Here is a 23,030-nt window from a genome sequence, read left to right as displayed (position 1 = left end):
AAATCAAAAAATACCTTTTGTACATCAACAGATTTACACTTAAGAGCTGGCTGAATAAAATATCCCACTTGTTGGTGTCAAATCTGATGTAAATAAGGACTTTTGGCCCAGGGAACCCATGACTGCGCAAACTCTCTGATTAGCCTGCAGAAATCTCTCAGGTTTTTTTTGTGCTTATCCTGTTCAGGGTCATGGGGGGGGCTGGAGCCTATCCCAGCAGCCTTTGGGTGTTCACCCTGGGCAGGTCACCAGACAATCACAGGCCCAACACATAGAGACAGACAACCATTGGCTCTCCCAGCCACGCCTACGGTAAATTTAGAGTCTGGAATAACCTGGTCCCCTCTTGATGTCTTTGGACTGTGGGAGGAAGCTGGAGTACCAGAGAGAACCCAGCAGGAACAGGGAGAACATGGAGACTCCACACAGAAAGACCCCGTGCTCCAGCCAGGGCTCAAAGCCGGAACCTTCCTGCTGGGAGGCAACAGTGCTGACCACTGTGCCGCCTGCCTACAAAGACTCTTCATTCTTATGGCCCACATGCATTTTTACAACTTGGCTATGTCAGGGGGTCAAGGTCACAAACTCAACTTATCTGGACCAGAAACAGTGCAGTAGGTGTGAAGACCCCAAGTGAAAGAAACTTCTGTGCCACAGGTTCCCAACCTAAGAGATCAGGCTGAACTTGAGCATGGAAAATTGAACATTCTTTCTTCAAATGCAGTGATTAGAACGAAACACACACACACAAAAAAGTTAGCAAACATCATTGCAAGTGTGAACAACATGACTTCAGAATCATTTGAGTGTTCATGTGAATTTTAGTTCAAAACCTGTCAGAATTAACTTCTGCAGTCACTTCCTCCAAGTCAGCCACTTGTCTGCTTGATCCCATCCCGACAAACCTACTTAAGGATGCCTTCCCTCTAGTCAACACTTCTATATTAAATCAAATTAATCTTTCCTTAGTCACAGGTTATGTGCCACAGACCTTTAAGGTGGCTGTCATTAACCCTTTACTTCAAAAAACCTTCTCTTGACCCAGATGTGTTAGCCATCTAACGGCCTATATCCAACCTCCCCTACATCTCCAAGATCCTTGAGAAGGTTGTCCTGGAGCAGCTACATGAACATCTGCACAGCAACGAGCTCTTTGAAGCCTTCCAGTCTGGATTCAGGGAACACCATAGCACTGAAACAGCACTGGTCAGAATCTCTAATGATCTTCTTATAGCTTCGGACAGAGGTCTTGTCTCTGTGCTTGTGCTTTTGGACCTCAGCGCTGCATTTGACACCATTGACCACAGCATACTACTTCAGAGAGTAGACCATGAAATTGGGATTAAAGGAACTGCCCTAAAATGGTTTAAGTCATACTTATCAGGTAGGTTTCAGTTTGTTAATGTTAATAATGACTATTCAGAGTATAGCAGAGTTACATATGGTGTACCACAGGGTTCAGTTTTAGGACCGATTCTCTTCACTCTTCACATGCTCCCATTAGGTGACATAATACGGAAGCACTCAATCAACTTCCATTGTTATGCGGATGACACACAACTTTACTTGTCAATGGAGCCAGACAACACAAGCCAGTTTACTAATCTGCAAGACTGCCTGAAAGACATTAAATCCTGGATGTCCTCTAACTTCTTAATGCTCAATTCAGATAAAACTGAGGTCATCGTGTTTGGACCTAAACACCTCAGGGACACACTCTCTAATCTGATCGCTACTCTAGATGGCTTCACCTTGACCCCGAGTACAACTACAAGGAACCTTGGAGTCATTTTTGACCAGGACCTTTCCTTCAGCTCCCACATAAAGCATGTGACTAGGACCGCCTTCTTCCATCTGTGAAGTATCGCTAAGATTAGGAACATCCTTTCCCAGAGTGATACTGAGAAACTGGTGCATGCATTTATCACTTCTCGGCTGGACTACTGCAACTCTCTCTTGTCAGGATGTCCTAAATACTCTTTAAAGAGTCTCCAGCTGGTCCAGAACACTGCAGCCAGGGTTTTGACAGGAGTTAAGAAGAGAGAACACATCTCTCCACTTTAGCTTCTCTCCACTGGCTTCCTGTAGGATCTAGAATCCACTTCAAAATCTTTCTGCTGACTTATAAGGCTCTCAATGGTAAAGCTCCATCCTATTTGAAAGAACTCATTAGTCCCTACTGTCCCACCAGAGCACTCCGCTCCCAGAATGCAGGTCTTTTAGTGATTCCCAGTATCTCTAAAAACAGACTGGGAGGTAGAGCCTTTAGTTACCGGGTTCCTCTACTGTGGAACCAGCATCTCTCCATGGGTCAGAGAGGCAGACACTCTAACTACGTTTAAGTCCAGGCTTAAGACTTTCCTTTATGACAGAGCCTTCAGTTAGGACTGGTTCAGGTAGCTCTGAACCATTGATAGCTATGCTGCTATAGGCTTAGACTGCTGGGGGACACATCAGGTTACATGGAGCCCTCTCCTCTCCTCTCCTCTCTTCTCCTCTCCCCCTCTCCTCCCCGCACATTTTTGGAACGGTCATTACCATTACTTGTTGCACTTTGTAGTTTGGCCTTGGTTTCTCGCAGTCTCTCTGTGTTTCCACAGATCCACCAGAGCTCCCCCCCCCCCTCCACACACACACTCTTTTATCCCCTACTATGACACCGGCCCATGCTTCACTTCCATGAACCAGTCTGCCATCCAGTCCCCCATCAAGCTGGCTTGCTCTCCCTGCCTCCCCTACCAGAAGCTTCCTTTTTCAGCTGTTATTAACATTTCCATGTTTCCCACATTTTGTATTGTAAACTGTTTTCTTGTCTGTAACAACATCTACTGCACGTCTGTCCGTCCTGGGTGAGGGATCCCTCCTCTGTTGCTCACCCTGAGGTTTCTCAGATTTGTCCCTGTTAAAAGGGTTTTCTATGGAGTTTTTCCTCAGTCGATGTGAGGGTCTAAGGGCAGAGGATGTTGTTATGATGCCATGTGAAGCCCTTTGAGACAAACTGTTTGTGAAAACGGGCTATACAAATAAAATTGCCTTGCCTTGCCTAATCTTCACCTTGGATGGCTTGTGTGACGTAGCCAAACTCATAATTACCAAACTGATCCAAACTCCTGGCAGAAAACAAACATTGGATTGTTACTTTGACAGAGTTAAGTAGTTAATACTTTAACGATCAAACTTTTTTTTCCTTCAATTTCTTGTTGTGGAATCACATACATTTTTACAAAACAATTGTTGAAAATTGGCATTTGGCTGAGTTTTTGTCAATCCACATTTATTGTGAAATAATTCCCTCCACATCTTGCATATAATGCCGGAGGAATGACGTATTTTTGAACACCAATTTTGTTACATGTGGCATCGCTATTCTTTGGAATACAAACCGAAAAGTTGAGGGAGGAGCTTGTCATAATGTTTAATTCAAAATTGTCTTGTATTTGAAAGATGTATATGAAAATATTGTTTTAAATGGTTTCACAGGCTCCAGGCATGTATTTAAACCTGGACTGAGCCAGTCGCAGGTTTTGATTACAACTTGGTGGAGACAGCCTGCACTGGTCAGACTCATGATCCTGAAAAAGGTTGTTGATTTTTAAATTTAACTTCAAACTTTTTGTTATACAATAACGTAATAAATTGATTCAAATTTGTTCAAGAAAAGTGGATGTAATATTTGTGATTCTGAACAGAAGATGGCACTCTTGATGGTGTTGAAGGCCCCAACTTCTACTTTTTCTGACTTGGAACAGGTGGAGCCTCCTGATTGGACTCCAGGTGTCATCAATCACTTTGATGATGACGACGATATAAGAGGTTCTGTCTACAGTCCTGATCAAACTACGGAAGCTGAATTCCTTTTGATTCAATCATGGCACTTGGATTTGCTGCAAGGTGAGTTGCAGCATGAACTTCTGGTGTTTTCAATTTATTACTAAAATTGAATTAACTTTGAAATCATTCCTTAAATTCTCTCCCAGGATTTCTTGGATTTGCCTGCTGCTCAGCAGTGGTGCTTGCTTTCCTGCAGCACAAGGAGGTATGTAAAGTCAAAATGACACAAATCCCTGTGCCAGATTTATGACACTCCCTTAATCTGTTCCAGTTAACAAGCCATCCCAGGCCAGCCAGGGATCTTCAGGTGTGGTCACAGGTGTTTACCCAGGTGCAGGTGTCTACCCTGGTTATGACCCCAACAGTTATGTTGGGTCATATGACACAACCTATCCCTCAGTAGCTGTTGCAGACCCTTCACCAGGTGCTGCTATCTTGGTCAACCCCCCTGTTTTCCCAAGCCAAGTTGACTTCACCCGCACCTCTGCTACTGGATCAGGTGGACACTCAGCTGTGGGTTCAGGCTCACTTCCTTCTGGAAGCTCAGTCGGTGGCTCTCTTGGTGGAAGCAGAGGCTCTTTCACTGGCGGCTTAGCTAGCCGGAGGATCCCAGAGGGAGTTCAGGTCTTTCCAAGCTTCGGGGGTTCAGCAGGTGCAGCCTTTGACCCGAGCTCCCAGTCTCAGTCTTCTGGTGCCAAAGGAGTCTTTGACACTGCTGAGGAGACCTCTCTCCCTGTGCCACCACCATCCTACATCATCCAGAACTGGAACGGCTATGACAGATATCATGAGCTCTACTCCCACAAGAGATACTCCCCAGAGTTCCCTGAACCCATCACCGTTCTGGTCTCCAAGCCTGCTGCTGCTCCAAGCAAGACTCCAGTCAAGGCTCAGGCTCCTGTCGTGGCTCGGCCTCAGGCGCCTGTAGGGACTGTGCACCAAGGAAGAAAAATCTAACCAGAGGTTCTGTTTTCAAAAGCTGAACTTTCTGTATCTCAGCACTAATAAAGTCAGAGTATTAAAACCAAATTGTACTGTTTACCTGGTCATATCTTGCACTGCATGCAGACCTCAGCTGAGGGTTTACAGCTGCCATAACTGGCATGACAAACCAGCATCATTTAACTGCTCTATTAGTGTTGACATGAGTATCATAAAGCTCTAAACGCACTTACACAACCGTCCATATTGACTCTCCAAAAGAGCAAAAGCTCTAAACTTGGTCTCTGTCTAACAAACCGAGCCTCATCCAACTGCCAGAAACTTAATCCAGATACAGCTTTAGTCACTGTTGCTTAGTTGAGTATTTAGCTACATTCTGGCCATGAGGAACCTGTCTAACGGCACCCTCAGCTTCCAGTTGAGCCTGGGGGCATAGACCCTTGTGTGTTTCCTTGAAACTTTAATTTGACACCAAAACTCAATGAAAGGCTTACCATATTGATATTTCAAACACCACAATCTAAGTGTCATAGACACAGGACCAACACAGTTGTACTTGTCTCACCAGGACACACCCCTGACCGATGTCCTAATTTTGCACCCCTATCTCCTCCTAGGGCGTTTATGGTACCGCTTCCAAAGCTTAATACGTGACTCTCGAAACTCTGCTAATCAAAAGTTGTTAAAGGTTTTTATACGGTAAACAGCTTGGATTTTATAAACCCTCAAAGTGGGGGAGACACTTTTCACCTTCCAATGGAAACCAATGGGGAACCTGCCTCATCTCATGGTACACACTCTAAAACACTCGCTTCTCGCGTGTAAACTAAAACTCCCACAGCTTCAAAAAACACACCACTGTATTCCTGACAAAAATCCCTTCAAAAATATGGTGTTATGTTCCACTTGTGACCAACACATGCAGAGCTGTTTGACTTTGACACACTGAAAATGTCCCACTGCTCCTGGGCTCTCCACCCTGACACAGAGCAGCAGGGGAGGGGCTCAAGGGCCAGCTGGCAGCTCTGCTCTCAGGCTGAGTCACACTCAGGCTTCCATCTCCTCAACTACAAGTCACACCGTTTTCCTTCCTGTACCGTTGGATTCAGGGCGACGTTTGCCACCCGTCCACGGGCGCGAGGAGGCTCAGGCCCTAACAACGCTGCTTGCAGCTTTGATATTGACTTCATTTTGTGAACAAGTTGTGGCGACGCATTTGAATTCAACCATGCTGAAGAAAATTTGAGGTCACTTTTCAGTCAGTTATCGATGGATTAACAGGGTGGGAGTCCCTTGACAGTCGCTGTGAGCAGGGTTTGAACCTGCGCGGGGAAACCCCATTGGATTTCAAGTCCAACGCCTTAACCACTCGGCCATCACAGCTCTGGCGCTGTTAGAAAAGGGGGCGTGTCCTGTAATGTCAGTTTACTGATGTTTTCAGTTCAGCCCTCCGTTGGTTTAAGGACATTCGGTGTTGCTTTGGATATTATTGACTTAATTTTGTGAACAAGTTGTGGCGACACATTTGAGTTCAACGGGGCTCAATCGTGCTGAAGAAAATGTCAGGTTTCTTGATTGATACTGCAGGGTGGGAGTCCCTTGACAGTCGCTGTGAGCAGGGTTCGAACCTGCGCGGGGAAACCCCATTGGATTTCAAGTCCAACGCCTTAACCACTCGGCCATCACAGCTCTGGTGCTGTTAGAAAAGGAGGCGTGTCCTGTAATGTCAGTTTACTGATGTTTGCTGATGATTTCAGTTTCCTCCTTTCAGTGTCAACTCACTTCCTGTGGCCTAAAATGAACCAGGTTACTGAGACTTGAAGACTCTTCACCTCTCAGCCAGCAGGTTTTTCTCTCTCCAGAACTGAAGACGCCTTCAGGATCAGAGCAAAATGTCTTCACGCAACAGTCTTGATGATGAGGACGCCACCAAGTTACTTCATGTTTTCATCAATCACCTGAGGGGTGTTCAAGGTCGCTGTGAGCAGGGTTCGAACCTGCGCGGGGAAACCCCATTGGATTTCAAGTCCAACGCCTTAACCACTCGGCCATCACAGCTCTGGCGGTGCTAGAAAAGGGGGCGTGTCCTCTGTTGGTTTAAGGACATTCGGTGTCACTTTGGCTACAGGGCGAAGACCCTTTTATGTCTGCTCGCCACACTCGCCACTTCAAAGCTCAATTTGACCCCCTAAACACGCTCAAAACTCACCAAATTTGGCAAACACATCGACTTTGGCGAAAAATTTGATATTAAAAAAAACAGCACTTTCCTCAATAGCGCCACTTAGACAAAAAACCCCACCACCGCCTGTAGGAATGTCTTCCAGACATGGGACCAACACCGCTTTATTCGTCTCATCAAGACGGACGAATCACTCACTGACACCCCTGGCCTCACTCCAACAGGACGTCCAAAATTGGACATTCACAACAAACGCTATCTCCTCCCAGGGCGTTCAAGGTATCGCTTCCAAAACTTAATACATGGCTCTCCAAACTCTGCTGATCAAAAGTTGTTCAAAGTTTTTAGACAAGTCACTCGCTTCCTATTTGATCAGCCCTCAAAGTGGGGGAGACACTTTTCACCTTCCAATGGAAACCAATGGGGAACCTGCCTCATCTCATGGTACACACTCTAAAACACTCGCTTCTCGCGTGTAAACTAAAACTCCCACAGCTTCAAAAAACACACCACTGTATTCCTGACAAAAATCCCTTCAAAAATATGGTGTTATGTTCCACTTGTGACCAACACATGCAGAGCTGTTTGACTTTGACACACTGAAAATGTCCCACTGCTCCTGGGCTCTCCACCCTGACACAGAGCAGCGGGGGAGGGGCTCTTCAAGGGCCAGCTGGCAGCTCTGCTCTCAGGCTGAGTCACACTCAGGCTTCCATCTCCTCAACTACAAGGCCCAGGGATTTTCCAATTACACCGTTGGATTCGGGCCCGCGTTTGGCACCCAGCCGAGGGGAGGCTCAGGCCCTGACAACGCTGCTTGCTGCTTTAATTTAAACTGAGTCCATCAAAATTAACAATGGATACATTTTCTCCTGGTCCAGTTCTGGCAGTTACGCTACAATGCTGCCACGGAAATAGAAGGGTAATATTTTCAAGGAGCGGTGTAAAATACATGAACATTACTCAGCATCCAAAATCTGGTTTAAGTTTCAATGCTTTTGTATGTTAACGTGCCCCCAAGCGCAACCAGTTCATGGCGACTTGTCGTGACCTCAGACTGTTCCTGAAGTCACGTTTGACCGCAGAAGATTCTGGTAGACCCCGTTACGCAGTCAAGGCCCCTGTGAAGGACAACTGCTAATTGTGTGGTCATGGGTCTTGATTGAGCTGTCTAGTACGAACCTTCTTTTGATTAATAGCTGGAGAACTAATTAAAAAATATCATTATGTCAGTTGTCTTTAATTTTTTTTATGAACGATCAAGATTTGAAAATCCTTACGCATACGCTAGGCATTACTGAGTCAAAGGGACTACTTCATCTCCACACACACACGCAGGCTCTCTTTTATAACTGGAAACAGGCGGCGCCTCTTGATTGGACTCCAGGTGTCATCATTCACTTTGATTATGATCACGATATAAGAAGCAGCTTCTGCCATCAAGCTTCAGTGTGCTGCTGAAGTTGAACTACTTCTGACTCAATCATGGGATTTGGTCTTGCTGCAAGGTGAGCGTAACAGTCAGGCAGCATAACTTGCTACTCCTGCTTCAAACAACTTGAACTTCTTCTGTCTTCCAGGGTTTCTTGGATCTGTCTGCTGCTCAGCAGTGGTGCTTGCTTTCCTGCAGCACAAGGAGGTATGTTGACTTTAACTTTCCTGCAGGTGGACGACTTACTGCTGGTTCTGATCTCAGCTAAATGCTTAACTCTAGAGAACTTGTGTTCCCTTTTTCAGTTAACAAGCCATCCCAGGCCAGCCAGGGATCTTCAGGTGTGGCCACAGGTGCCTACCCAGGTGCAGGTGTCTACCCTGGTTATGAACCCAACAGTTATGTTGGGTCATATGACACCACCTACCCCTCAGTAGCTGTTGCAGACCCTTCACCAGGTGCTGCTATCTTGGTCAACCCCCCTGTTTTCCCAAGCCAAGTTGACTTCACCCACACCTCTGCTACTGGATCAGGTGGACACTCAGCTGTGGGTTCAGGCTCACTTCCTTCTGGAGGCTCCGCCGGGAGCTCTCTCGGTGGCAACAGAGGCTCGTTCACTGGCGGCTTAGCTAACCGGAGGATCCCAGAAGGAGTTCAGGTCTTTCCAAGCTTCGGGGGTTCAGCTGGCGCAGCCTTTGACCCAAGCTCCCAGTCTCAGTCTTCTGGTGCCAAAGGACTCTGGGATACCACTGAGGAGACCTCTCTCCCTGTGCCACCACCATCCTACATCATCCAGAACTGGAATGGCTACGACAGATATCGTGATCTCTACTCCCACAAGAGATACTCCCCAGAGTTCCCTGAACCCATCACCGTTCTGGTCTCCAAGCCTGCCGCCACTCCAAGCAAGACTCCAGTCAAGGCCAAGGCTCAGGCTCCTGTTGTGGCTCGACCTCAGGGAAGAATTTACTGATGTATTGACTACTGGTTAATACTAACATCTTAATGGTGGCTGCTGTTACCCTTTAGCTGTTAATAAACTTAACTACTTTAATACTGCCTATGGAAGCTTCAAAATGACTGACTCCAATCACATCAGTGATTGGACTAGGGTAACTGATGTGCATCAGACGTCAGTTTGTAAAGCCAATTACTAAACCGTGCTGTTTACCCCCCCATCACAACTTAAGCTACACTTGCACGACATGATGTCACCATGACTCCAAATGCTTCCTGGCCCTAAACATCAGAAACCTTCTAAATCACATTTAAAAACTGAGAAACTCTCAGTAAACTAAACCTTCAACTTCTGTCTCATGACTCCAGAAACATACCTGGAGGAACTAAAAGTAATGCCCTGAATATTGTACAATGCAGACTGGACCTAAATTTAGTGCTATTGGTGACAAAATAAAATGGGTGGGGACAAGTCCCTTTGCATTGCAAAATGAGAATTTGAAGAACAAGCCTCTAGTTGCTCTGGATTAATGCAGTTTAAACTTATCAAGAGTGCAGAGTCATATAGTTCTAGACAAATCACAAAGTCTTCACGTGGGGGGGGGGGTTCAGGAGTGATCGCACTGTGGTAGAAGCTGTTTTTCAGTACTGCAAGTGAAACCAAAAAAATTTCTCTTCAATGCAGAAATCAACACTCATACAATAGTGGCGCAGTGGTCAGCACTGTCACCTCACAGCGAGAACGTTCTAGGTTCAAGCCCCGGCTGGAGCACGGGGTCTTTCTGTGTAGAGTCTCCATGTTCTCCCTGTTCCTGTGTGCATTCTCTCTGGTACTCCAGCTTCCTCCCACAGTCCAAAGACATCAAGAGGGACCAGGTTAATCCAGACTCTAAATTGACCGTAGGCGTGGCTGGGAGAGCCAATGGTTGTCTGTCTAGATGTGTTGGCTCTGCCATGGACTGGTGTCCCGTCCAGGGGGAACCCCCCGAAAGCCGCTGGGAAAGGCTCCACCCCCCCACAACCCTTAACAGGATAAGCGGAAGAAAATGGATGGACAAAGTGAAGCAATGAACACCAGACTACCCAGCGGGCCACAGCAGCAGTACCAATGGTACATCAGTATTCAGTCTACTCCTGCTACAACGAGGCAGCTGGACTCACCTGTCAGTATTCCTTAATATCAAGTTGTTGAGGGACTGAGGTTGATCAAACGTTCCCTCTACCCGTCACCCTCAATGATGATTTACATTGTGAATGTCTTCATTGTGTAGCAGCCTCCAATAAGGATATTCTAAAGCTTTCGAGTGATATTTCACTTATGACTATTAAATGAGGAATAAAATGTATGACATCCACTCACATTACGTCTCTTAAGGCATTAAAATCCAATAGATCAGGTACAGCAGAAGGCTGTGACAAAAACAAAGGACCTAAAAGATAACTGCCAAATTTATTTAGTTGGCGAATCTTTAACGTGACCCTCAGAGGAGTGCAAGTCTCTATCCTTTTCCCCTCGTTGGCTCACCTTCTAGGACATGAGGAAAGAAGGTGAGGAAAGGACGCAAGGATCTGAAAATTGGGAATTGAGTAGAAGCCCCTGATACTTTCTGGGCAGATGTGTTTTAAAGCTGTTTCCTTTTCCAAGGCAAGAAAATGCCCGCTTGAGTCAACTGCTGGTGAATGCCAGAAAGGTACGGGGGAAAAAACTCTCAGGACATCGACAGTGCCAAAGGTCATACTATGATACACAAAGGCTTGATCTATGTACTCCAAAAAGATGTATATATACATGAACACGTGAGGAAAATGACTGAAAGTATCCAGGAAAATCTTTTGTACATCCACTCAATGCTTTACTTCAACAGAGGGAAGTAATGGACAGGAAAAATGGGGGTGAAAGTGGTTATATTGAACCTGAAAGTTAATGTGATAGGTAAATCCTAATGTAGAAAATTTGAGAAAGATTCCATCTGCGACAACCCTGAAATAAAACAATTATTGGGAGAAATCAAACATCTCCCAAAGGAGAAGACTTTGCCGCTTCATGTCAGCTAATGTAGTAGAATTAGCTTCATAACAAATGTCCAAGCACTTGGAACCTACAAGATCGAGAGGAACGTTGGAAATTTCTTAACCAAGCATGCAGGTTAACTCTCGAGGTGATCAAACAGCACTTCAGCTTCAGAACCTCAGTGACCAAGGATGACGTCACCCCCATCAACCAGATTAAATGATGTCCGCATTCGTGGGGAATTTGAGATGTTGTGTAACGTCAGAAAAGCAACTCAACATATTTTGTGATCGTTACCACAAGATCAGCTGCTGTGAAGGACTGAAAATCCTGGCGTCTTCTCCACTGATTGGAAACAGGTGGGGCCTCTTGATTGGCCTCCAGGTGTCATCGATCATGTTGTTTATACGACAATATAAGCAGCAGCTGTTGTCTACAAGCTTCACTGGACTGCTGAGGCTGAACTATTACCAAAGATGGAGTTTGGGCTTGCTGCAAAGTGAGTTGATTGTTAAACCTTTAGAGAATTTACAAGTTGTTGTTTTTTTAAGTACTTAACTTTCTAAATTGTCCCCCAGGGTTTCCTGGCTCTGCCTGCTGATCAGTGGTGCTGTTTGTTTCCCTGCAACACTAGGAGGTATTTTTTTTTTTCCTATTTCTAATTCTTCTTTAGTATGAAGGAATTCACCACTTAAAAGATCTAAATCTCTTGTACACACTCTAAGAGGCTTAACTCTCCTGTCCAGTTAACAAACCATCCCAGTCCAGCCAGGAGGCTCCCAGTGTGGCAACAGCAGCTTACCCTGCTTATGAGCCCAGTGGTCTACCTGCTCCAGTAGCCTACTCAACTGGTGCTGGGTACCCCCGCCCTGCTCACACTGGGGTGGTCAACCTCCCCTTGGCAGCTGCTGGTTCAGGTGGACACTCCAATGCAGGCCCAAGTTTGGCAGCATACAGCCCCACCTATGAGGTGCTGTCTTCCAGCTACTCCTCTCACCCTGCTGGGAGCTCTCTTGGTGGCCACAGAGGCTCTTTCACTGGCAGCTTGGCTAACCAGAGGATCCCAGAAGGAGTTCAGGTCTTTCCAAGCTTCGGGGGTTCAGCTGGTGCAGCCTTTGACCCGAGCTCCCAGTCTCAGTCTTCTGGTGCCAAAGGAGTCTGGGACACCGCTGAGGAGACCTCTCTCCCTGCGCCACCACCATCCTACATCATCCAGCGCTGGAATGGCTACAACAGATATCGTGACCTCTACTCCCACAAGAGATACTCCCCAGAGTTCCCTGAACCCATCACAGTTCTGGTCTCCAAGCCTGCTGCAGCTCCAAGAAAAACTCCAGTCAAGGCCCGGCCTCAGGCTCCTGTTGTGGCTCAGGCCCAAGGGAAAAAATTCTAGACGTAAATTATAATCTGAAGAGGGCAAGAAGCATCAATTATGCATGTAACATTTTGTGTTCTTCCCTTGCAGGGTGTCGACTTTGTTGAAATAAAGTCAAACCATGAAACATGTGCTGCTTGACTTGGTACTGAGTGGTCCCTCAGTTAAGGCTGAGGCTAAATGTTCTAATTGATACCAAATAGAACATTGGTCAGTGTAATACTTGCGATCTACGCATTAAATGTGCAGAGCCTCAACTGGTGTTCAGGTTTGAAAGTTCCTGAAAAAACTAATAGCTACAGGCTATTAGCATGGACAACTGTGTGCACAGCCAAAACAGGTGACCAGGGTTTGGAATATAACTCAGGTGGCCTACCAAGCTAACGTTAACCAGGTCAGTTGGGCCCCTGCAGCAATGCTTCTGCACTTTATCACTGTCAAAACACTGAACTGAAACAGACCCTGGAAACAACTTCTCACTAGTAAAAACAGCTCCTGGACTAAGAACAAGGTCAAATCCTGACAGAAACAAACTTGCTCATGTAAATATTGCACCACAAATTTTAAAGGGAAAATAACACTTTTAGTGGCGAGCCGCTAAATCTAATGGGAGAGGAAATGGATGAGCTCTACTGATGGCAGGTATGTTCAAGGCTGAGCCCTAAATTTAAGAAACTGTCCTTTTTTCCAGTCTGTTAAAATGCCACAGGTTTGAAGCCAGAACTTTGAAGAAAAGCAGCCCTAGGGTCCTCACTGTCTGTGCTTAAAGGTGGTCTGAAAAACGAACAAACCTGGGACAAACGCATCTGCTGTATGTGAACATGACACTGGCCTCATTTGGAACATTCTGCTAAAAGAAATGATTGGGGGAGCAAATGTTCATTTGATAGCAAAAGTATTTGCAGACCAAACATGACCAAATGTATCTAATTATTTTCTACCACTTGTCCTGTTAAACTTCGCGGGGGGTGGCGCAGTGCTTAATTTGTAAATCATAAGGCGCCGGAACACAAAAGTACATCTGACAGCTCAGGGGTGAGAGCCACAGGTCCCGGAACGTATCCAGAAAACATGCTGAGAACATACAAATGCCCACTCGCCATGCTGGGAGACGTACAGGACTCAATCTCAAATAATAGTCATGGTATACATGTTATGACGGTAATTTACAATTATTTTAGGCTCCTCTGCGCAGCACAGGCGAACGCCCACATCACCACAGGTGGGACTTAGTCTCCAATCAGCGACTCATTTCTCAGCAGGTCTAACAATGAACACAAACAATGAAAAAGAGCTCACAATAAATCACACGAATCTTACGTCATTATTGCGGTATTAAGAGATCATCCCATCCCTGACCTGTCGCTGGACGGCCCTCACTCTTCTCCCTCAATGCGCTCTCCTGAATCCTGCTGGAAGCGAGCTCATGTCGCGGCTCCCGCCTCTTGCCCTGGCCGTTGTAGCGGGCTAGCTGATGCCAGGGTACCCGGCTGTTGGTGGTCCACCTGGCTGACTGCGAGCGCTGGAGCTTCCTCCTGCTCCGACTGGCGGTGAACCTGACCAGCTGCTGCCTCGGTGCCAGCCTCCAGCCCCGGCTTGGCTAGCTGGAGGTAACCTGGCTAGCTGTGGCGGCGCTAGCCTCCTGCTGCAGCCGATTTTTTTTAATCGTCAACATGGCCGCTGCAGCTGCCCTCGTCGCCGCTTGTGGAGACGTTTTAACCGTCATGCAACTCTAACTTTTTGAAAAAACAGCAAATTTAACCGTCTTTTTCGACATGTTGGCGTTGAAATAGCGTTTTTTCGTCTCTGCTCCTCAGATGCAAATATCAAAAGGGTCTTTTTGGTTTTCGTCTGTCAAGGGCGTGGTTTGTTGGTATCAGTGCATCAACAGATCTCCGACTCTTAATGACGTTAAATTTAAGATTTTTAGGATATGTTTATATGCATATTACACATTTTTATAGTAACAGATCTGCCCAACTCAGTACCAGAACACATGGAGGTCAAATTAAACTTTGCATCCATCCACTTACTGTTCCATGGCAAGTACGCAATATCATTGTCCTTAACCAAGTTGGAGTGTGTAAGCAGTCTTTGGCCTGTAACAGCCAAAGAATTTTTGATGATGTTTTGCATCCTCTGAGTGTGAGAGGAAGCTTGTACAGGCACAGTCCTTATGGCCAAGTCTTGACACAAGCCAAACTAGTGATGGAACAGCCACTTAAGTGACTTCTACATAGGCAAGCCAGTCTGAAATGGTCATCCCATTAGGTAGAGTTGCCTGATGCATAGTTAAATGGCCACAGCAACATCTCAAAGTGGCAGCCAAAGGAAATGTCAAACTAGCTCATGAAGTGAGGTCGGAGAACTGTATTGTGGTAGTTTTGGTTTTATTGACAGGAGTCATACTGCACAGCTACTGTTGACATGCTGTGACACTTCCGAGGATGTCCTTTGCCTCACCAAAATCTTCCTTGGGCCTGAGCCACAACAGGAGCCTGAGGCCGGGCCTTGACTGGAGTCTTGCTTGGAGTGGCGGCAGGCTTGGAGACCAGAACGGTGATGGGTTCAGGGAACTCTGGGGAGTATCTCTTGTGGGAGTAGAGATCACGATATCTGTCGTAGCCGTTCCAGTTCTGGATGATGTAGGATGGTGGTGGCACAGGGAGAGAGGTCTCCTCAGCGGTGTCCCAGACTCCTTTGGCACCAGAAGACTGAGACTGGGAGCTCGGGTCAAAGGCTGCACCTGCTGAACCCCCGAAGCTTGGAAAGACCTGAACTCCTTCTGGGATCCTCCGGTTAGCCAAGCCGCCAGTGAACGAGCCTCTGTTGCCACCGAGAGAGCTCCCGGCGGAGCTTCCAGAAGGAAGTGAGCCTGAACCCACAGCTGAGTGGCCACCTGATCCAGTAGCAGAGGTGTGGGTGAAGTCAACTTGGCTTGGGAAAACAGGGGGGTTGACCAAGATAGCAGCACCTGGTGAAGGGTCTGCAACAGCTACTGAGGGGTAGGTGGTGCCATATGACCCAACATAACTGTTGGGATCATAACCAGGGTAGACACCTGCACCTGGGTAAGCACCTGTGGCCACACCTGAAGATCCCTGGCTGGCCTGGGATGGCTTGTTAACTGAAAAAGGGAACACAAGTTCTCTTGAGTTAAGCATTTAGCTGAGATCAGAACCAGCAGTAAGTCGTCCACCTGCAGGCCAGTTAAAGTCAACATACCTCCTTGTGCTGCAGGAAAGCAAGCACCACTGCTGAGCAGCAGACAGATCCAAGAAACCCTGGAAGACAGAAGAAGTTCAAGTTGTTTGAAGCAGGAGTAGCAAGTTATGCTGCCTGACTGTTAAGCTCACCTTGCAGCAAGGCCAAATCCCATGATTGAGTCAGAAGTAGTTCAACTTCAGCAGCACACTGAAGTTTGATGGCAGAAGCTGCTTCTTATATCGTGATCATAATCAAAGTGAATGATGACACCTGGAGTCCAATCAAGAGGCGCCACCTGTTTCCAGTTATAAAAGAGAGCCTGCGTGTGTGTGTGGAGATGAAGTAGTCCCTTTGACTCAGTAATGCCTAGCGTATGCGCAAGGATTTTCAAATCTTGATCGTTCATAAAAAAAATTAAAGACAACTGACATAATGATATTTTTTAATTAGTTCTCCAGCTATTAATCAAAAGAAGGTTCATACTAGACAGCTCAATCAAGACCCATGACCACACAATTAGCAGTTGTCCTTCACAGGGGCCTTGACTGCGTAACAGGGTCTACCAGAATCTTCTGCGGTCAAACGTGACTTCAGGAACAGTCTGAGGTCACGACAAGTCGCCATGAACTGGTTGAGCTTGGGGGCACGTTAACATACAAAAGCATTGAAACTTAAACCAGCAGAGTTTGGAGAGCCATGTATTAAGTTTTGGAAGCGATACCTTGAACGCCCTGGGAGGAGATAGCGTTTGTTGTGAATGTCCAATTTTGGACGTCCTGTTGGAGTGAGGCCAGGGGTGTCAGTGAGTGATTCGTCCGTCTTGATGAGACGAATAAAGCGGTGTTGGTCCCATGTCTGGAAGACATTCCTACAGGCGGTGGTGGGGTTTTTTGTCTAAGTGGCGCTATTGAGGAAAGTGCTGTTTTTTTTTATATCAAATTTTTCGCCAAAGTCGATGTGTTTGCCAAATTTGGTGAGTTTTGAGCGTGTTTAGGGGGTCAAATTGAGCTTTGAAGTGGCGAGTGTGGCGAGCAGACATAAAAGGGTCTTCGCCCTGTTGCCAAAGTGACACTGAATGTCCTTAAACCAACAGAGGACACGCCCCCTTTTCTAGCACCACCAGAGCTGTGATGGCCGAGTGGTTAAGGCGTTGGACTTGAAATCCAATGGGGTTTCCCCGCGCAGGTTCGAACCCTGCTCACAGCGACCTTGAACACCCCTCAGGTGATTGATGAAAACATGAAGTAACTTGGTGGCGTCCTCATCATCAAGACTGTTGCGTGAAGACATTTTGCTCTGATCCTGAAGCCGTCTTCAGTTCTGGAGAGAGAAAAACCTGCTGGCTGAGAGGTGAAGAGTCTTCAAGTCTCAGTAACCTGATTCATTTTAGGCCACAGGAAGTGAGTTGACACTGAAAGGAGGGAACTGAAATCATCAGCAAACATCAGTAAACTGACATTACAGGACACGCCCCCTTTTCTAGCAGCGCCAGAGCTGTGATGGCCGAGTGGTTAAGGCGTTGGACTTGAAATCCAATGGGGTTTCCCTGCGCAGGTTCAAACCCTGCTCACAGCGACTGTCAAGGGACTCCCACCCTGCAGTATCAATCAAGAAACCTGACATTTTCTTCAGCACGATTGAGCCCCGTTGAACTCAAATGTGTCGCCACAACTTGTTCACAAAATTAAGTCAATAATATCCAAAGCAACACCGAATGTCCTTAAACCAACAGAGGACTGAACTGAAAACATCAGTAAACTGACATTACAGGACACGCCCCCTTTTATAACAGCGCCAGAGCTGTGATGGCCGAGTGGTTAAGGCGTTGGACTTGAAATCCAATGGGGTTTCCCCGCGCAGGTTCGAACCCTGCTCACAGCGACCTTGAACACCCCTCAGGTGATTGATGAAAACATGAAGTAACTTGGTGGCGTCCTCATCATCAAGAAATTGCGTGAAGACATTTTGCTCTGATCCTGAAGCCGTCTTCAGTTCTGGAGAGAGAAAAACCTGCTGGCTGAGAGGTGAAGAGTCTTCAAGTCTCAGTAACCTGATTCATTTTAGGCCACAGGAAGTGAGTTGACACTGAAAGGAGGAAACTGAAATCATCAGCAAACATCAGTAAACTGACATTACAGGACACGCCCCCTTTTCTGACAGTGCCGGAGCTGTGATGGCCGAGTGATTAAGGCGTTGGACTTGAAATCCAATGGGGTTTCCCTGCGCAGGTTCGAACCCTGCTCACAGCGACTGTCAAGGGACTCCCACCCTGCAGTATCAATCAAGAAACCTGACATTTTCTTCAGCACGATTGAGCCCCGTTGAACTCAAATGTGTCGCCACAACTTGTTCACAAAATTAAGTCAATAATATCCAAAGCAACACCGAATGTCCTTAAACCAACAGTGGACTGAACTGAAAACATCAGTAAACTGACATTACAGGACACGCCCCCTTTTATAACAGCGCCAGAGCTGTGATGGCCGAGTGGTTAAGGCGTTGGACTTGAAATCCAATGGGGTTTCCCCGCGCAGGTTCAAACCCTGCTCACAGCGACCTTGAACACCCCTCAGGTGATTGATGAAAACATGAAGTAAGTTGGTGGCGTCCTCATCATCAAGACTGTTGCGTGAAGACATTTTACTCTGATCCTGAAGCCGTCTTCAGTTCTGGAGAGAGAAAAACCTGCTGGCTGAGAGGTGAAGAGTCTTCAAGTCTCAGTAACCTGATTCATTTTAGGCCACAGGAAGTGAGTTGACACTGAAAGGAGGAAACTGAAATCATCAGCAAACATCAGTAAACTGACATTACAGGACACGCCCCCTTTTCTAACAGCACCAGAGCTGTGATGGCCGAGTGGTTAAGGCGTTGGACTTGAAATCCAATGGGGTTTCCCCGCGCAGGTTCGAACCCTGCTCACAGCGACCTTGAACACCCCTCAGGTGATTGATGAAAACATGAAGTAACTTGGTGGCGTCCTCATCATCAAGACTGTTGGGTGAAGACATTTTGCTCTGATCCTGAAGCCGTCTTCAGTTCTGGAGAGAGAAAAACCTGCTGGCTGAGAGGTGAAGAGTCTTCAAGTCTCAGTAACCTGATTCATTTTAGGCCACAGGAAGTGAGTTGACACTGAAAGGAGGGAACTGAAATCATCAGCAAACAACAGTAAACTGACATTACAGGACACGCCCCCTTTTCGAACAGCGCCAGAGCTGTGATGGGCGAGTGGTTAAGGCGTTGGACTTGAAATCCAATGGGGTTTCCCCGCGCAGGTTCAAACCCTGCTCACAGCGACTGTCAAGGGACTCCCACCCTGTTAATCCATCGATAACTGACTGAAAAGTGACCTCAAATTTTCTTCAGCATGGTTGAACTCAAATGCGTCGCCACAACTTGTTCACAACATGAAGTCAATATCAAAGCTGCAAGCAGCGTTGTTCGGGCCTGAGCCTCCTCGCGCCCGTGGACGGGTGCCAAACGTCGCCCTGAATCCAACGGTACAGGAAGGAAAACGGTGTGACTTGTAGTTGAGGAGATGGAAGCCTGAGTGTGACTCAGCCTGAGAGCAGAGCTGCCCGCTGGCCCTTGAAGAGCCCCTCCCCCGCTGCTCTGTGTCAGGGTGGAGAGCCCAGGAGCAGTGGGACATTTTCAGTGTGTCAAAGTCAAACAGCTCTGCATGTGTTGGTCACAAGTGGAACATAACACCATATTTTTGAAGGGATTTTTGTCAGGAATACAGTGGTGTGTTTTTTGAAGCTGTGGGAGTTTTAGTTTACACGCGAGAAGCGAGTGTTTTAGAGTGTGCACCATGAGATGAGGCAGGTTCCCCATTGGTTTCCATTGGAAGGTGAAAAGTGTCTCCCCCACTTTGAGGGCTGATCAAATAGGAAGCGAGTGACTTGTCTAAAAACTTTGAACAACTTTTGATCAGCAGAGTTTGGAGAGCCATGTATTAAGTTTTGGAAGCGATACCTTGAACGCCCTGGGAGGAGATAGCGTTTGTTGTGAATGTCCAATTTTGGACGTCCTGTTGGAGTGAGGCCAGGGGTGTCAGTGAGTGATTCGTCCGTCTTGATGAGACGAATAAAGCGGTGTTGGTCCCATGTCTGGAAGACATTCCTACAGGCGGTGGCGGGGTTTTTTGTCTAAGTGGTGCTATTGAGGAAAGTGTTGTTTTTTTTAATATCAAATTTTTCGCCAAAGTCGATGTGTTTGCCAAATTTGGTGAGTTTTGAGCGTGTTTAGGGGGTCAAATTGAGCTTTGAAGTGGCGAGTGTGGCGAGCAGACATAAAAGGGTCTTCGCCCTGTAGCCAAAGTGACACCGAATGTCCTTAAACCAACAGAGGACACGCCCCCTTTTCTAGCACCACCAGAGCTGTGATGGCCGAGTGGTTAAGGCGTTGGACTTGAAATCCAATGGGGTTTCCCCGCGCAGGTTCAAACCCTGCTCACAGCGACCTTGAACACCCCTCAGGTGATTGATGAGAACAATGAAGTAAGTTGGTGGCGTCCTCATCATCAAGACTGTTGCATGAAGACATTTTGCTCTGATCCTGAAGGCGTCTTCAGTTCTGGAGAGAGAAAAACCTGCTGGCTGAGAGGTGAAGATTCTTCAAGTCTCAGTAACCTGATTCATTTTAGGCCACAGGAAGTGAGTTGACACTGAAAGGAGGAAACTGAAATCATCAGCAAACATCAGTAAACTGACATTACAGGACACGCCCCCTTTTCTAACAGCGCCAGAGCTGTGATGGCCGAGTGGTCAAGGCGTTGGACTTGAAATCCAATGGGGTTTCCCCGCGCAGGTTCAAACCCTGCTCACAGCGACTGTCAAGGGACTCCCACCCTGTTAATCCATCGATAACTGACTGAAAAGTGACCTCAAATTTTCTTCAGCATGGTTGAACTCAAATGCGTCGCCACAACTTGTTCACAACATGAAGTCAATATCAAAGCTGCAAGCAGCGTTGTTTGGGCCTGAGCCTCCTCGCGCCCGTGGACGGGTGCCAAACGTCGCCCTGAATCCAACGGTACAGGAAGGAAAACGGTGTGACTTGTAGTTGAGGAGATGGAAGCCTGAGTGTGACTCAGCCTGAGAGCAGAGCTGCCAGCTGGCCCTTGAAGAGCCCCTCCCCCGCTGCTCTGTGTCAGGGTGGAGAGCCCAGGAGCAGTGGGACATTTTCAGTGTGTCAAAGTCAAACAGCTCTGCCTGTGTTGGTCACAAGTGGAACACAACACCATATTTTTGAAGGGATTTTTGTCAGGAATACAGTGGTGTGTTTTTTGAAGCTGTGGGAGTTTTAGTTTACACGCTAGAAGCGAGTGTTTTAGAGTGTGTACCATGAGATGAGGCAGGTTCCCCATTGGTTTCCATTGGAAGGTGAAAAGTGTCTCCCCCACTTTGAGGGTTTATAAAATCCAAGCGGTTTACCGTATAAAAACCTTTAACTTTTGATCAGCAGTCATGTATTAAGCTTTGGAAGCGATACCATTAACACCCTAGGAGGAGATAGGGGTGCAAAATTTTGACATTGGTGTCCAAATTGTGGACATCGGTCAGGGTTGTGTCCTGGTCAGACAAGTACAACTGTGTTGGTCCTGTGTCTATTTAAATACCAATGTGGTATGTTTTTCATTGAGTTTGGGTGTCAAATTAAAGTTTCAAGGAAACACACAAGGGTCTATGCCCCCAGGCTCAACTGGAAGCTGAGGGTGCCGTTAGACAGGTTCCTCATGGCCAGAATGTAGCTAAATACTCAACTAAGGAACAGTTACTAAAGCTGTATCTGGATTAAGTTTCTGGCAGTTGGATGAGGCTCGGTTTGTTCGACAGAGACCAAGTTTAGAGCTGTTGCTCTTTTGGAGAGTCAATATGGACTGTTGTGTAAATGCCTTTAGAGTTTTACAATGCTCATGTCAACACTAATAGAGCAGTTAAATGATGCTGGTTTGTCATGCCAGTTATGGCAGCTGTAAACCCTCAGCTGAGGTCTGCATGCAGTGCAAGATATGACCAGGTAAACAGTACAATTTGGTTTTAATACTCTGACTTTATTAGTGCTGAGATACAGAAAGTTCAGCTTTTGAAAACAGAACCTCTGGTTAGATTTTTCTTCCTTGGTGCACAGTCCCTACAGGCGCCTGAGGCCGAGCCATGACAGGAGCCTGAGCCTTGACTGGAGTCTTGCTTGGAGCAGCAGCAGGCTTGGAGACCAGAACGGTGATGGGTTCAGGGAACTCTGGGGAGTATCTCTTGTGGGAGTAGAGCTCATGATATCTGTCATAGCCGTTCCAGTTCTGGATGATGTAGGATGGTGGCACAGGGAGAGAGGTCTCCTCAGTGGTATCCCAGAGTCCTTTGGCACCAGAAGACTGAGACTGGGAGCTCGGGTCAAAGGCTGCACCTGCTGAACCCCCGAAGCTTGGAAAGACCTGAACTCCTTCTGGGATCCTCCGGCTAGCTAAGCCGCCAGTGAACGAGCCTCTGCTTCCACCGAGAGAGCTCCCGGCGGAGCTTCCAGAAGCAAGTGAGCCTGAACCCACAGCTGAGTGTCCACCTGATCCAGTAGCAGAGGTGCGGGTGAAGTCAACTTGGCTTGGGAAAACAGGGGGGTTGACCAACATAGCAGCACCTGGTGAAGGGTCTGCAACAGCGACTGAGGGATAGGTTGTGTCATATGACCCAACATAACTGTTGGGGTCATAACCAGGGTAGACACCTGCACCTGGGTAAACACCTGTGACCACACCTGAAGATCCCTGGCTGGCCTGGGATGGCTTGTTAACTGGAACAGATTAAGGGAGTGTCATAAATCTGGCACAGGGATTTGTGTCATTTTGACTTAACATACCTCCTTGTGCTGCAGGAAAGCAAGCACCACTGCTGAGCAGCAGGCAAATCCAAGAAATCCTGGGAGAGAATTTTATTAGTTAAAACACTTCTTACACTGTAAAGAACATTTGTCAAAACAACCACCAACTCACCTTGCAACAAATCCAAGCTCCATATTGTTTCACCAGTAGGAACAGTTCAACTTCTTCAGCTGGATGGTGACTGAAGACAGAAGCTGCTTTTTATACTGTCCTCCGAAT

General features: G+C 47.0%; 5 protein-coding genes and 12 non-coding genes across 17 annotated transcripts; 12 read left to right on the top strand and 5 right to left on the bottom strand.

The window, feature by feature from the left end:
- The first annotated feature begins 3,794 nt into the window (after window positions 1-3,794).
- LOC147239990 (uncharacterized) lies at window positions 3,795-4,860 on the top strand. The gene is made up of 3 exons (XM_086195427.1): window positions 3,795-3,891; window positions 3,978-4,036; window positions 4,103-4,860. The coding sequence occupies exons 1-3, from the start codon at window positions 3,869-3,871 to the stop codon at window positions 4,786-4,788; spliced, it is 768 nt and encodes a 255-aa protein (XP_086051553.1). The 5' UTR covers window positions 3,795-3,868; the 3' UTR covers window positions 4,789-4,860.
- Window positions 4,861-6,074: 1,214 nt separating this feature from the next.
- Window positions 6,075-6,156, bottom strand: trnas-uga (transfer RNA serine (anticodon UGA)). Its single transcript has one exon. It is a non-coding gene; the product is annotated as a tRNA-Ser (tRNA).
- A 224-nt stretch (window positions 6,157-6,380) lies between these two features.
- trnas-uga (transfer RNA serine (anticodon UGA)) lies at window positions 6,381-6,462 on the bottom strand. Its single transcript has one exon. It is a non-coding gene; the product is annotated as a tRNA-Ser (tRNA).
- A 287-nt stretch (window positions 6,463-6,749) lies between these two features.
- Window positions 6,750-6,831, bottom strand: trnas-uga (transfer RNA serine (anticodon UGA)). The gene has a single exon. It is a non-coding gene; the product is annotated as a tRNA-Ser (tRNA).
- Window positions 6,832-8,380: 1,549 nt separating this feature from the next.
- LOC147239986 (uncharacterized) lies at window positions 8,381-9,441 on the top strand. The gene is made up of 3 exons (XM_086195412.1): window positions 8,381-8,463; window positions 8,536-8,594; window positions 8,693-9,441. Exons 1-3 carry the CDS (start codon window positions 8,441-8,443, stop codon window positions 9,358-9,360), a joined length of 750 nt encoding a protein of 249 aa, XP_086051538.1. The 5' UTR covers window positions 8,381-8,440; the 3' UTR covers window positions 9,361-9,441.
- A 2,331-nt stretch (window positions 9,442-11,772) lies between these two features.
- On the top strand, window positions 11,773-12,861 carry LOC147239985 (uncharacterized). The gene is made up of 3 exons (XM_086195441.1): window positions 11,773-11,854; window positions 11,934-11,992; window positions 12,102-12,861. The coding sequence occupies exons 1-3, from the start codon at window positions 11,832-11,834 to the stop codon at window positions 12,746-12,748; spliced, it is 729 nt and encodes a 242-aa protein (XP_086051567.1). The 5' UTR covers window positions 11,773-11,831; the 3' UTR covers window positions 12,749-12,861.
- Window positions 12,862-15,103: 2,242 nt separating this feature from the next.
- On the bottom strand, window positions 15,104-16,184 carry LOC147239984 (uncharacterized). The gene is made up of 3 exons (XM_086195370.1): window positions 16,087-16,184; window positions 15,956-16,014; window positions 15,104-15,857 (listed from the first exon to the last, which is right to left on the bottom strand). The coding sequence occupies exons 1-3, from the start codon at window positions 16,107-16,109 to the stop codon at window positions 15,190-15,192; spliced, it is 750 nt and encodes a 249-aa protein (XP_086051496.1). The 5' UTR covers window positions 16,110-16,184; the 3' UTR covers window positions 15,104-15,189.
- An 877-nt stretch (window positions 16,185-17,061) lies between these two features.
- On the top strand, window positions 17,062-17,143 carry trnas-uga (transfer RNA serine (anticodon UGA)). The gene has a single exon. It is a non-coding gene; the product is annotated as a tRNA-Ser (tRNA).
- A 287-nt stretch (window positions 17,144-17,430) lies between these two features.
- On the top strand, window positions 17,431-17,512 carry trnas-uga (transfer RNA serine (anticodon UGA)). The gene has a single exon. It is a non-coding gene; the product is annotated as a tRNA-Ser (tRNA).
- A 224-nt stretch (window positions 17,513-17,736) lies between these two features.
- On the top strand, window positions 17,737-17,818 carry trnas-uga (transfer RNA serine (anticodon UGA)). The gene has a single exon. It is a non-coding gene; the product is annotated as a tRNA-Ser (tRNA).
- A 286-nt stretch (window positions 17,819-18,104) lies between these two features.
- On the top strand, window positions 18,105-18,186 carry trnas-uga (transfer RNA serine (anticodon UGA)). The gene has a single exon. It is a non-coding gene; the product is annotated as a tRNA-Ser (tRNA).
- Window positions 18,187-18,410: 224 nt separating this feature from the next.
- On the top strand, window positions 18,411-18,492 carry trnas-uga (transfer RNA serine (anticodon UGA)). Its single transcript has one exon. It is a non-coding gene; the product is annotated as a tRNA-Ser (tRNA).
- Window positions 18,493-18,779: 287 nt separating this feature from the next.
- trnas-uga (transfer RNA serine (anticodon UGA)) lies at window positions 18,780-18,861 on the top strand. The gene has a single exon. It is a non-coding gene; the product is annotated as a tRNA-Ser (tRNA).
- A 287-nt stretch (window positions 18,862-19,148) lies between these two features.
- On the top strand, window positions 19,149-19,230 carry trnas-uga (transfer RNA serine (anticodon UGA)). Its single transcript has one exon. It is a non-coding gene; the product is annotated as a tRNA-Ser (tRNA).
- Window positions 19,231-20,312: 1,082 nt separating this feature from the next.
- Window positions 20,313-20,394, top strand: trnas-uga (transfer RNA serine (anticodon UGA)). The gene has a single exon. It is a non-coding gene; the product is annotated as a tRNA-Ser (tRNA).
- Window positions 20,395-20,682: 288 nt separating this feature from the next.
- Window positions 20,683-20,764, top strand: trnas-uga (transfer RNA serine (anticodon UGA)). The gene has a single exon. It is a non-coding gene; the product is annotated as a tRNA-Ser (tRNA).
- A 1,204-nt stretch (window positions 20,765-21,968) lies between these two features.
- Window positions 21,969-23,016, bottom strand: LOC147239974 (uncharacterized). Its single transcript, XM_086195434.1, has 3 exons — window positions 22,923-23,016; window positions 22,790-22,848; window positions 21,969-22,723 (listed from the first exon to the last, which is right to left on the bottom strand). The coding sequence occupies exons 1-3, from the start codon at window positions 22,943-22,945 to the stop codon at window positions 22,041-22,043; spliced, it is 765 nt and encodes a 254-aa protein (XP_086051560.1). The 5' UTR covers window positions 22,946-23,016; the 3' UTR covers window positions 21,969-22,040.
- Window positions 23,017-23,030: the final 14 nt, after the last annotated feature.

This window comes from Aulostomus chinensis, chromosome 23, assembly GCF_037954235.1.
Source record: "Aulostomus chinensis isolate RoL2024-O1b breed Wild chromosome 23, RoL_Achi_v1.0, whole genome shotgun sequence".
Taxonomy (NCBI): domain Eukaryota; kingdom Metazoa; phylum Chordata; class Actinopteri; order Syngnathiformes; family Aulostomidae; genus Aulostomus; species Aulostomus chinensis.
This window is presented reverse-complemented; position numbering and strand designations above follow the sequence as displayed.

Bases quoted from the DNA above. Each gene is read 5' to 3' on its own strand.
- LOC147239990 (XM_086195427.1), top strand. From the start codon at position 3,869: ATGGCACTTGGATTTGCTGCAAG. The intron at 3,892-3,977 runs GTGAGTTGCAGC...ATTCTCTCCCAG, and splicing joins GCACTTGGATTTGCTGCAAG to GATTTCTTGGATTTGCCTGC. The intron at 4,037-4,102 runs GTATGTAAAGTC...AATCTGTTCCAG, and splicing joins CTTTCCTGCAGCACAAGGAG to TTAACAAGCCATCCCAGGCC.
- LOC147239986 (XM_086195412.1), top strand. From the start codon at position 8,441: ATGGGATTTGGTCTTGCTGCAAG. The intron at 8,464-8,535 runs GTGAGCGTAACA...TCTGTCTTCCAG, and splicing joins GGATTTGGTCTTGCTGCAAG to GGTTTCTTGGATCTGTCTGC. The intron at 8,595-8,692 runs GTATGTTGACTT...TCCCTTTTTCAG, and splicing joins CTTTCCTGCAGCACAAGGAG to TTAACAAGCCATCCCAGGCC.
- LOC147239985 (XM_086195441.1), top strand. From the start codon at position 11,832: ATGGAGTTTGGGCTTGCTGCAAA. The intron at 11,855-11,933 runs GTGAGTTGATTG...ATTGTCCCCCAG, and splicing joins GAGTTTGGGCTTGCTGCAAA to GGTTTCCTGGCTCTGCCTGC. The intron at 11,993-12,101 runs GTATTTTTTTTT...TCTCCTGTCCAG, and splicing joins TTTCCCTGCAACACTAGGAG to TTAACAAACCATCCCAGTCC.
- LOC147239984 (XM_086195370.1), bottom strand. From the start codon at position 16,109: ATGGGATTTGGCCTTGCTGCAAG. The intron at 16,015-16,086 runs GTGAGCTTAACA...TCTGTCTTCCAG, and splicing joins GGATTTGGCCTTGCTGCAAG to GGTTTCTTGGATCTGTCTGC. The intron at 15,858-15,955 runs GTATGTTGACTT...TCCCTTTTTCAG, and splicing joins CTTTCCTGCAGCACAAGGAG to TTAACAAGCCATCCCAGGCC.
- LOC147239974 (XM_086195434.1), bottom strand. From the start codon at position 22,945: ATGGAGCTTGGATTTGTTGCAAG. The intron at 22,849-22,922 runs GTGAGTTGGTGG...ATTCTCTCCCAG, and splicing joins GAGCTTGGATTTGTTGCAAG to GATTTCTTGGATTTGCCTGC. The intron at 22,724-22,789 runs GTATGTTAAGTC...AATCTGTTCCAG, and splicing joins CTTTCCTGCAGCACAAGGAG to TTAACAAGCCATCCCAGGCC.